The 12,707-nt window shown below is 37.5% G+C and overlaps 1 protein-coding gene across 1 annotated transcript in view; it reads left to right on the top strand.

Annotated features, from left to right (window-relative positions):
- Nucleotides 1-12,707, top strand: part of LOC133425059 (dedicator of cytokinesis protein 9-like) — a 135,234-nt gene that overhangs the window by 31,943 nt on the left and 90,584 nt on the right. Inside the window, exons 3-4 of the mRNA XM_061715720.1 lie at nt 1,017-1,106; nt 7,562-7,644. Of these exons, the coding sequence (XP_061571704.1) occupies nt 1,017-1,106; nt 7,562-7,644 (173 nt within the window). The remainder of the gene's footprint in view (nt 1-1,016; nt 1,107-7,561; nt 7,645-12,707) is intronic.

Raw genomic sequence — 12,707 nt, 5'->3', positions numbered from 1 at the left:
AAGTGGAAATATTTTTTTCACATGCACAAAATATTTCTACAAGTACAAAGTTTATTTACAGATACAAAATACTTATGGCATTAATTTGAGCCCATACGGCCGGAGCTTCTGCCATTTTTTTGGAGCGGTGTATCGCGTCATTCCGGCAGCCAATCAGCACAGAGCCTCATTATCATAGCCCCGCCCACTCAGAATCCTGCATAGATAATGAGGTTAGAGAATGGGAAGATAAAGACATGGCTCAGAGGCTGAATTTCTAATTTATTTAGCAAAAACAATCAAAAGCTTGTTTTTAAGACATTCAAAGCCTGTTTAAAATAGGTATTAGATGCCATAATGGGTCCCCTTTAAAATGCTCTCTTTATTTCACTGATCTGTTTGCAGTCAACATATTCAGCTGCAGGATGTTTTTTCTTTTCCAGCCTTTTGTTGCCCATCTTGCAACTTTTTTGAGATTTAATTTTGCTATCAAATTCAAAGTGAGCCAAAATGTTTTGTGAAATGCTAAAATGTCTCACCTTCAACACCCAACATGACTTTTATATTCCGTTGTGAATAAATGATGAATTTGTGAGATTATAAAACCATTGAACGTTGTTTTTCTTCCCATTTTACGCTGAATCCCAACGTTTTTGGAGAAAGGGACACAAACTTTGGCTGTTCCTCGCTGTGAGGATGAGCATTAGTCTAGGGGAGACCCCAGAAAGGAACTTTAATCACTGAGTCATCGCGCTGAGATACAGTCTTTTTGGTTTTACGCAGCATTGTCCACTACACTGGGGTGTCCCACTGATCCCCAGCATCTCCAGGGAGGCTGGGATGTTACGCGCCCTAATCCCTGACCTTCCCTTTGATGGAGAGCGCAGAGAAAGGTTTCCTATGGGGATCAATAAAGTTCTGTGTAATCATGAAGCGCAGTGAAAACAATACTTAGGCAGATTTGCCCTGTGTCATAAAAACACCAGTGGAATGCATGTGTTGTATTTTTCATGCCTGCTTTGTGTTTCCCTCCTCAGATCTCCACCCTGCGGCGCCAGGGCCGAACTTTGTTCTCCACCGTGCCAGAGACTGCTGAGAAAGAAGCTCAGTCTCTGTTTGTCCAGGAGGTAAAACCAGTTCATACCTGAATCTAAGCCCTGGTGCCTCCACCTGGGGCCTCCACCTCCCTTTCATGGCTCCATTATCAACAACCTCCATCACAAACTGAAGCGGAGGGATGCAGACTTTGGAAAATTTGGAAACTTTTCATGGGAATGATTATAAATATGTCAGAAGGGGGAGGAGAGGATAAAATAACCACATCTAGTTAAGAAAGTCTTGATTATATAACTTAGGTAAATATATTTGAATATATTTGAACAAATACACAATGTATTTCTATAGTTTATAGCCAGTGTATAACTGGTTAATGTCACGAGTTATGTGAGATCAGAGGTGTCAAAAGTATTCACATTCATTACTCAGGTAGAAGTATAGATACTAGAGTTTAAAAATACTCCTGTAGAAGTTGAAGTATCAACTCAAGTTTTTTTACTCAAGTAAAAGTATAAAAGTACTGGTTTCAAAACTACTTAAAGTATAAAAGTAAAAGTAATGTAAGGGGGAAAAAAGCCATTAAGGACAAAAGCCATTGAAAATGAATGCATCTTAGTATAATGCAAATATATTCAAGAACCATATATGTGTACTATTGAGCATTAACATGTGTTTCAGAGAGCAGGAGATATGATGACTAGTTGCATATAAGTATTGTAATGGTGCAAAAAGTCAAACTTCAGAGGCATGTTATCATTTATCCTAACCTTTATTGGAATGTACATCCAAGTTTAGTTGCAGGAATCTGAGGGAACGGATGTAAGAACAAAACTGGACAAGAACATCTGAAACAACCACAACCAAATTCACTCTATCCAGATGGAGCAATTTAACTGGATAGTTTTGTTTTAAAGGCCGAAATGAAATAGAGTAACAAGGCTGTTTTTAAAATGTAAGGAGTAAAAAGTACAGATAATTGCGTGAAAATGTAAGGAGTAAAAGTAAAAAGTGGTCTGAAAAATAATTACTCCAGTGAAGTATAGATAACCAAAATTTCTACTTAAGTAAGGTAACAAAGTATTTGTACTTCGTTACTTGACACCTCTGTGTGAGATGAGCAGCACCAATGGCCACGTTACATGATGGAATTAATTATTAACTATTTTCCTTCGAGTTTACATGGAAATAGTAATTCCGAATTGAGGTTTACATGGAAAACACGTTTGATCGGCTTTATCCAATTCCTCTTAAGGTCTGGGGGTTGGGAAGGTTCTGATTGGATAGGGGGGCGGACCGGAAGTTACGTCTACCGGAAGAAAAACAAACTTAGCCACTAAAACTTTGAAAAGCTCACAATTTTTATGTTTCCTGCCATCTGTTCTTTTAATTATTTCCAGGTCCTCCAAGCTATTTATTAAATAAATGGTCTCTGCTCTTGAACACCGTTTACTGCGTGCTGCCATCTTGAAACTTTGTTTGGAAAACAAGCCCAGCGCGGAATATAAGCGTCATGGCGACAGACGGGCAAGAGAACGAGCAGAAAGAAAGACCGGAATTAATTTAAAGCAGAATGAGTGTATACAGCAGGGGTGTCAAACTCATTTTGCTTGGCGGGCCGGATTTGACCAATTTTTTTCTCGCTCAAAATAACAAAAACGGTGCAGAAATGTCTTTTTTTTTTACTATTGTTATCTAATCCAATATCAGTTTAGTTCATTCTAAAAGAAATATGCACTTTGTTTACACTTTAATTATGTAAAATATATTTCTTCAGGATTTTTTCTTGAAATTTCTCGTTTTTTTTTCAAATGATGTAAGATACTTTTAATATCATTTTACAAAGATAAACAGAAACAAGTATGTTTTTTTTATATTTCGCTTTTTTATAGGAAATTTAATTAAAAGCAAAATCTTTCTTATTAAATCCGAGAGTGTTTCTTTGTGATTTAGAGATTTTTCCAGTACAATTAAGTGTATTTATTTTTAAAAATTGGCGCGGATATTTACGCCAGTGTGCCGAAAAAGTCATCACTTCTCTTCTGTTTTACTTTGTCACTATCCTCGTATTCAAAACTGAAATTCTCTGAATAAATATCTTCTATCATCTTTTTTAGCAGTGATATTTTTCCTGCGAAAATATATAATAGTAGTCAGTTAATGAAAATAAACAACCGTCTACAAAGAAATAAAATCGGCAAATGCATTCTAGAAAACTAAAAAAATGTCAAAAACAGCTCTTTGTGGAATAACGATGGATTTGTAGAAGAAATATATTATCGGATATGCTGCGATTCATGGCAATTATTAATGCCTTCTTTTTTAGTAAATTAACATTTCGGTTTTTTGCATTGGAAACTTCTTTCGGGCCGCATGAAAACCTCTCTCGGGCCGCATGCGGCCCACGGGCCTCACATTTGACGACCCTGGTATACATAACATGATCACAGAATTATTCTATTTGGATTTAAAATCGGAATATGGTAATTTCTACTCATTTTAAATCAGATTTAATTTTAATTAAACTTCCCATGTAAACGCACTGGTCACTGACTTTGAAGTTATGTAGAAACAAGTAAACGAGGATCTGAAGATCAGAAACGTTGCTGCTGGCCTTGGCGTGAACTTCTATGCGAGTGCTCCACCCTCCGACGGTGAATTGGCCACAGATGGACTCCACAGTTCACTGGTGGTTCACATCCTTGCTTCAGAAAATCAGAAAGTGTTTGGCTTAGATGGGATGGGCCTGATATACTGGGGAAGGTGATCGTCCCCCTCTTGTAAGGCAGGAGTTACGTCATAGCAACATCTGGAGCAGCTGTACTGTCTCACACAGCTGGGATATTCTGTTTCTGAATGTATTTCCCGTCTTTACTGACTCTTTGACTCGCTCAGCATGTTGTTATTGATCTGATGGACTTCGGGAAAGTGTCTCCACCCTGTAAAGGAACGTTTTGTCCCAGAGATAATCCCTGAAAACCATATGCAATTTGTTTGAGACCACGTTAAAAAAGACTTAAGATATGAACAGTGGCGTCATTTCAGTCAAAGCTAAGGTATGGCAAGGTTACGAGTCATAGAACTTAACTAGATTATCAATCAACACGTCCAGCAAATACTCATCACAGAAGTCTGCTATGTAGCTTAACTGTGTGGTCAAGAAAATTGGAACTTTTTCTAATGCAGTCTCGCTCACTGCAAAAACTCAAAATCTTACCAGGAATATTTGTCCTATTTCTAGTTAAAATGTCTAATTTTTAGTGAAAAAATCTCATTACACTTAAAACAAGAGTCATCACCAGAAAAATAACCTATTTGACCATTTTCACCTGTTTCAAGTAAATTTTCACTTGAAATAAGTAGAAAAATCTGCCAGTGGGACAAGATTTATCTTCTCATTACAAGCAAAAAAATCTTGTGATTGCAGATTTTTCTACTTATTATAAGTGAAAATTTACTTGAAACAGGTGAATATGGTTGTTTTTGAGTCTTGTCTTTAATGTAATGCAATTTTTTTTGACTAAAAATTAGACATTTTAACTAGAAATAAGACAAATATTCTTGTTAAGATTTTGTGTGTTTGCAGTGTATAATAACTAGTGAAATCGATCATGTTGTTCTGATTTGCATTTATAGTTATTCTATATGTATTAAGTAATAGAATAATCAATACAAATAGACACAGAGTAATTCCATATATGTATTTAAAAAACAAACATTTACATTTTCCCTTGAAGCCGAGGTGTGGCGGCTGCCGTACCTTCATACCCAATTGACGCCCCTGGATATGAAAAAAAGGCCTAATTGTATTAGTCCTTTTTTTAAATAATAAAAAACAAGCCCTAAACCCTGAGCTTATCCACTCGTGCGAACTGTGATCGGTGTTTGTTGAGTGGACACGTCGACCTGGAAATATTTGGACGGCGACACATTGTCGCATGATCAAGACTTATCAAATGACTATTTGACGTAATGTCTCAAAGTGCAGACTGTCTGGGTCCATTTGAGATACCATTTCCATTGTCGTGTATTCCACTTTCCTATCTTCAAAAAGTCCTGTATTTCCTTCGTGCGATTATTTGGGTCATTTTCTGTCTGTCATTGGGAAACGCAGTCAAATCAGCTGTGCGTCATCAGAACGAGTGCTGCTTAACTCCACTACTTCTGTCCCCGGAAACATCATCAGTACAATATTCACTCGGTCCTCCAGAGCTGGGTAGAGTAGCCAAAAATTGTACTCAAGTAAAAGTACTGTTACTTCAGAATAATATGACTCAAGTAGAAGTAAAAAGTATCATCCAAATAATTACTTGAGTAAAAGTAAAAAAGTATTTGGGGAAAAAACTACTCAAGTACTGAGTAACTGTTGAGTAACGTCTGCTTTATTTTTTTAACACAACCATTCAAACAGACAAAAGTACAAAATAATCATCTTCAGGTGAATTAAATCAATAAAATAATAATAAATTAAAATTAATACAAATAAAAAATAGCTTAAATTAAAATAATCTTAATGTAAATTCAAGTACTTTAATAAATAATAAAATAAATTAAGCACAAGTAGCACAAAATTTCAAGCCTTTGCACTTTTCTTTTTTAACCAGGCAGAACTAGAACAAGCCCATGAACTCATAGAAACTCTGTGTGTTTGAGTCTGTGTAAATGTGACAAAACATGCAAAAACAAAAATTTTTCCCAAACAATCACCCAGTGATGTCATGAAATTGACGGGTATGCGGATAAAAGGGATAAAAAAAAAAGTAACGAGGTCAATGTAGCCTAATGTAGCGGAGTAAGAGGAACAGTTTCTTCTTCACAAATCTACTCAAGTAAAAGTAAAAAGTATAGTGATTCAAAACTACTCCTAAAAGTACAATATTTCCGAAAACTTACTCAAGTAAATGTAACGGAAAAATGTAACTCGTTACTCTGCGGTCCTCTGGAAGCGGTGGATGGCCAGGCCGTCACACCGCCTCCTCCAGTCTCCCGGGGATCCTGTGATCTCTCTGAACTGGTTCAGCTTCTCTGATGTTTTTCTTGGAAAAACCCAACCTGGCTTTTTTATTCCTGGAATGCACCTTGTGGTTAACCCTGCGTGTTCGCTTCTGTGAAGTCCTCTCTTTGTGGGAGCAAATGATAACGATATCCGTCCTCTGAGTATTTATTTGGCTGGATGTAGTGAAGGGATATTTCCTCACCGTGGAAGGAATCCTGTGATCCAGCGTCTCTCGTCTTATGGCTACATGTGGGCTTTCCATGGCGCTCACCTCACCACTGCCTTTTTTCCCTCCTTTCTCTCCAGCATTGATTTGTCTGCTTCTTGTGTCACTGCCATGTTTCTAACGTGTATTTTTTCCAGACTAAGAACAGATGGTTTCACAACTCCATTGTGTGCATAATATGGAATCAGTTTCCAAATGTATCGATGCAAGAATACAGTACAAACTACGGTAGAGTATCAGGGCCATGCAGGAGAAAAAATATTTGAGAGGGGAAGATTTTTTTTATTATGCACTTCGAGAAAAAAGTCGAAATGTCGAGATTAATGTTGAAATACAATTTCTAGAATAAAGTTGAGATTTCGTGAATAAAGTCGAAATTTCAAGAATAAAGTTGAAATACAATTTGGTGAATAAAGTGGAAATGTCTCCTCTGGCCCATCAAATCCAGTTAGGAGAGCGACTGACAGCTATGCAGCAGCAGCCATAAGTAACTAACTAACTTACATCCTTGGAGTGGAACGTTAAGGGTACGTTTCTGAAGTTATGCAACTGCATATGTCTGATGTGTTTCACGAAATTTTGAATTTTTTCTCAATATTTCGACTTTTTTCTCGAAATTGTACTTCAACATTAATCTCGACATTTCTACTTTTTCCTCAACATTTCGACTTTTATGGAGCCAAATCAAGGCCAAAAGTTTTGCTAATTTGAAAATAAAATTTGAACCTGAAAATTCTTTTTTACAGTTAAACAGTTAAACAAAAAAAGATTTGAAACTGAAAAAAAAGATGTGAAACTGAAAAAAAAGATCTGAAACTGAAAAAAAGATTTGAAACTGAAATAAAAATTTCTGAAACTGAAAAAAAGATCTGATACCGAAAAAAAATTATTTTAACTGTAAAAAAGAATTTTCAGGTTCAAATTTTATTTTCAAATTAGCAAAACTTTTGGCCTTGATTTGGCTCCATAGACTTTTTTCTCGACTTTTCTCGAAGTGCATAATGAAAAAAAAATCTTCCTCCTCTAAAATATTATTTAGATTTTTCTCCTGCCTGGCCCTAATACTCTTCTGTAACAAACGCTCCCCTTCCAACCATGTCTTTAGGCCTTTTCAGTTTTGTCCACTCCACCCCTTCTTTCCTGTGGGGTGCGCAGGAAAGATATTTTTTTTTTAAATATATATTGAAATCACTGTGACAGCTTTTACATCCTTCAGAGGAACAGGATGCATGTAGCTATAAAACTTAATTGACCCTTGTTGGTTTAGCCCTTCACCCCTTCTTCTTCTTCTACTTGTGTGTCTGCAGTGCATCAAGACCTACAAGTCTGACTGGCATGTGGTCAACTACAAATATGAGGAGTATTCTGGAGACTTCCGTCAGCTCCCAAAGTGAGTGAATGACATCTACTGTCAGGTGTCACTATGTTTCTACTGACATTAGAGTAGAATCTGTTAACAGCCTACAAAAAAGAGAAATGTATGCTTACAAATGTTTGTTTTAGGTCAATTTGTTCTTTTACATTCAGCTTCATACCTGGTTCTCCACAATAATTCATATAAAACCTTCAACGAAAAGGTCACATTTTAAATTCTGCAGCCTTGTTTATTTTTATATCCATAAATGCAAAGCTATGTCTTGTCTCATCACGGCGTTTTTTTGCCACCACATAAACATTTAGTAACTCTTCTTGCACTTCAAGACATTTCTCTCTGTTTCCAGCCCAGTGAGGAATTTAGCCAGAACCAGGAACAGGGATGTGTAGCCTCCACGACAACAACAATAGAATATTTCCTGTGTTTTTCTACAAAGATATACAGGACTATTCTTGGAGCGCTGTGGACTATTATTAATGAAACAAAAGGAAAATCCCACAATGCACTGTGTGTCCTTGGATGGGCCACGTTGTTTGAGGACAGGAACGAGCTCTGCAGATGTTATGTTCCGTGTTTAAACATTGTCAGGTAAAAGTTAGGCAAACCTTGGCCTTGTTGACGTTATTTATGCGAGGAGCTTCCTGGAGAAAGCCGGGTCTCGTGTAGGTCAAAGAGCAAAAATGTCTGTTGCTTGAGCTGCAGTATTTCTTTCAACACCTTTAATACATAGAAGAATAACTTAAATATTTGGCATTTTGTACTTTTTGAAACTGTATGCATGTTGGAGCTATGCTACGACGGAGTATTAGGGCCACACTAAGACAAAAAAAAAAATTGGAAATTACGAGAATAAAGTCGTAAAATGACGAGAATAAAGTCGTAAAATGACGAGAATAAAGTCGTAAAATGACGAGAATAAAGTCGTAATATTACGAGAATAAAGTCTTAATATTACGAGAATAAAGTCATAAAATTACGAGAATAAAGTCGTAATATTACGAGAATAAAGTCGTAAAATTACGAGAATAAAGTCGTAATATTACGAGAATAAAGTCATAAAATTACGAGAATAAAGTCGTAATATTACGAGAATAAAGTCATAAAATTACGAGAATAACGTCGTAAAATTACGAGAATAAAGTCATAGCCTAATGTTGCGAGAATAAAGTCATAATATTATGCGAATAAAGTCGTAGAATTACGAGAATAAAGTCGTAAAATTACGAGAATAAAGTCGTAATATTACGAGAATAAAGTCATAGCCTAATGTTGCGAGAATAAAGTCATAATATTATGCGAATAAAGTCGTAAAATTACGAGAATAAAGTCATAGCCTAATGTTGCGAGAATAAAGTCATAATATTATGCGAATAAAGTCGTAAAATTACGAGAATAAAGTCGTAATATTACGAGAATAAAGTCGTAAAATTACGAGAATAAAGTCGTAAAATTACGAGAATAAAGTCGTAATATTACGAGAATAAAGTCGTAAAATTACGAGAATAAAGTCGTAATATTACGAGAATAAAGTCATAGCCTAATGTTGCGAGAATAAAGTCGTAATATTACGAGAATAAAGTCATAGCCTAATGTTGCGAGAATAAAGTCGTAATATTACGAGAATAAAGTCGTAATATTACGAGAATAAAGTCGTAAAATTACAAGATTAAAGTCATATTGTTGCGAGAATAAAGTCGTAATATTTAGAGTTGTCCCGATCCGATCACGTGATCGGAAATCGGGGCCGATCACGTGATTGCAGACTCGATCCGGACTCGGACGTTATGAGCCGATCAGGAATCGGATATATATATATCAGGGTTTCTGTTGTCCGGTAATTGCCGGACTTTGTCCGGTAAAATATGCCGAAGTCTGGTATTTTATAATTTCTCCGGTCAAAAAGTCCGGTGAAAATACTCACTGGCGCCGACATCCACGTGTGCGCTGATTTATGGTTCCGCGTCGCACCGACGCAGAGTCTACAGCGTAGGGTTCACGGCGACGCGCACCCTACGCCAGACCCTACGGCGTAGGCTCTGCGTTGGTGTGACGCAGAACCATAATTCCGGTTTAAAAGTAAACAACATGCGCCCAAGTACCCGTGCATGACAGGCAGACACACACGGGGAGAAGAGACAATTTCTTTTTATTTTTTTTTAAAAACTTTATCCTTATGAACGCAATTGTTATATAGGGTAGTCCAACTTTCCTTATTTTAATCAGAACACTTTCTTTTTTCCTCTTCGGCGTGGAGTAGTGGGCTTGGAGCGACAGCCATCGGTTAGTTTTTTCTTTTTAGATCCGAGGCTTTGCGTAGATGGTGGCTTCCGCAACTTTCAGGCGCTTTTTCTGCGCAAGCAAGCTTTATAGATGAGGCCCCAGGACTGAAGCGGAGCTGCGGCGCCGACATTATGGTCCGCGTCGCGGAAGGCTCTGCGTTGGTGTGACGCGGGACCATAAATCAACGCACACGTGGAGTAGTGGGCTCGGAGCGGCAGCCATACACCGCATGCGCGCAGAGCACGCCTGTTTGTTTTGAAGCTGAAGCAGCCCTATGCTAAAAAAAAAAAAAAAAAAAAAAAAGAAAATTTTTTTTTTATACTGACTTAAGAATGTTCAAGCTGCCTACCTCCTATGTGCTCAGTTTACAGTACACATGTTAAAATATCATAAAAGGGTCATCCTGCATAATTTTCTTTTCTCTTCTTCATTTTTTATTGTTTTATAAAAGTATCGGATCGGGACTCGGTATCGGCAAGTCCTCAAAATCAAAGGACTCGGACTCGGACTCGGGGGCAAAAAAACCTGATCGGGACATCCCTAGTAATATTACGACTTTATTCTCGTAATTTTACGACTTTTTCTCGTAATTTTACGACTTCATTCTCGTAATTTCCAATTTTTTTTGTCTTAGTTTGGCCCTAATACTCCGTCGTACTATGCAGTGTTTAGTTCTTAAATAACTTTTCATTGTTGTCATATGCAGTATTTTTAGCCACATATGTTAATAAATCCGCATTTCTTCAGATTGTATCCATATTGACACATGTTTGAATGAATATGCTTTTAAATCAGGGGTAAAACATTTGCTCAAATCTTCAGCTGCATCATTCCTTACACATAAATCTCTGGTCCAAAATACCACAGTGATCCAACTGTGTCCTTTCACGTTGTTCGTTGTTCGTAGCAGCTATCTTAAAGGTTTGGGTGGGAGACCCTGGAAGAGGAATTAGAGAGATGTTTGCATTACGTGGTGAAAAAGTACAGCCCTCTTTCTTCAGAGCTCCCTCTGAAGAATATGACCGAGACGCCAACGGTCACATGACTTTGCGTGAAACATACAAAACATACACTTATATCAGTCACAGCGTCCGAAATGTTCCCCCCGTCTCTACACACTAGAAGTGCTTTAGATCAGGCGGTGAGGTGTCTGGTTTATTAGTTCTGCTGCCTCTGTCCTCGTGCAGGGAAACAGCTGACAGTCATGAGACCCCCCCCAGGATCTCCTAGGTATTTATTTTTCTCTTAAAGGTTTTTGTGGCACTTATTGAGAAAGTAGGCAGACAGGAAATGGATAGAGGGAGAAGGGGGGGGAGTTGAGGTGCAGATGTTCATAAACCTGGTGGCTGAGGAGAGAATTAAAAAGGGATCTAGACGGCGATAACCAGGAGCTCTGTCACTTCATAGCTGCTCACGGCTCCAGCTGACTTTTCAGCAGCGCCGAGACAAACTAAAAAAATTTAAAAAGCGTCGCCGCTTGAAGCTTCTCTCACTCTCATTTTTTTTTTTGGTATATGTTTTTATTGGCAGATTGTTTCCACAATACAGAGCAAAACAGATGAACATACTTTTTTTTCCCCCCCCTCTCCCCATCCCTCCCCCTACGGTTATCATCATTAATTTTCCTTTGGGAATAGCAAAATAAATTAAGAAAAAATAAAATAAATAATAATAATAGAAATTAAAAAATAGTAAATAAATAAAAATAAAAAGATACTAATATAGTGACATAACAAAAAAGTAGTAGCAGTGCAATGAATGTAAACTTAAATAAGAAAATAAAATGAGAACAAACCTGAAATGGGTTATCTAGAGATTAATAACCATCTTCCAGATCAATAACTAGCAATTCCAGTAGTAGTCACAAGTTATACCAGTCACTCTCATTTTTTAACTTGGTATCGAACACAAGCCACAGACCCAGCAGCACATCTATCATCTCCTCCAGGTTCTACATCTTTAGTGTTGTCTTCTTCGTTTAGATCACACAATCAAATACGTCACAGCAGCTTCACTCCAACCTCCTACCTCTGCTCCAGGTGCTGAATTGTTATGGAAAAGAAACCAGGCTGAGTTAAGATGAGTAGAGCCGAGTAGGTGCTAGTGGAAAAGCGCCATAAGCTCCAAGGTCTCTTAGGTCCTTAAACCAATATGTAAGTAAGTCTCTGGGATCTGATGGATTCCCTCTAGAGGCGTTTCCCAATCATACCAAGAGGATTCTCTATCACTTACACTGATACAGGCAGCTATTTTTCTTGTCCTGCTGAAAATGTCCTGGATCTGCACCTCCAAAAAGATCCAGCAAATCCAGGATGGACATCACAGACCTCGTCCTAGGAGAGCGCAGTCTTAGGAACAGCAGAAATCCTGTGCACAAGCTTCAAGCGCGAAGGCCCACAAACACTCTTTGTACAACAATGTCACCTAGACCAGGGGTCGGCAACTCAAAATGTTGAAAGAGCCATATTGGACCAAAAACACAAAAAACAAATATGTCTGGAGCCGCAAAAAATGAAAAGTTAGAATGAAGGCAAATGGCGGAAGGCGAAATGTCGAGAAAAAAGTTGAAATGTCGAGAAAAAAGTTGAAATGTCGAGAAAAAAGTTGAAATGTCGAGAAAAAAGTTGAAATGTCGAGAAAAAAGTCGAAATGTCGAGAAAAAAGTCGAAATGTCGAGAAAAAAGTTGAAATGTCGAGATTAGTGTTGAAGTACAACCTCGAGAAAAAAGTCGAAATGTTGAGAAAAAAAAGTCTAAATGTCGAGAAAAAAGTTAAAATTTCGAGAAAAAAATTTTGAA

The sequence above is a fragment of the Cololabis saira genome, chromosome 24 (assembly GCF_033807715.1).
Source record: "Cololabis saira isolate AMF1-May2022 chromosome 24, fColSai1.1, whole genome shotgun sequence".
Classification (NCBI taxonomy): Eukaryota; Metazoa; Chordata; class Actinopteri; order Beloniformes; family Belonidae; genus Cololabis; species Cololabis saira.
This window is presented reverse-complemented; position numbering and strand designations above follow the sequence as displayed.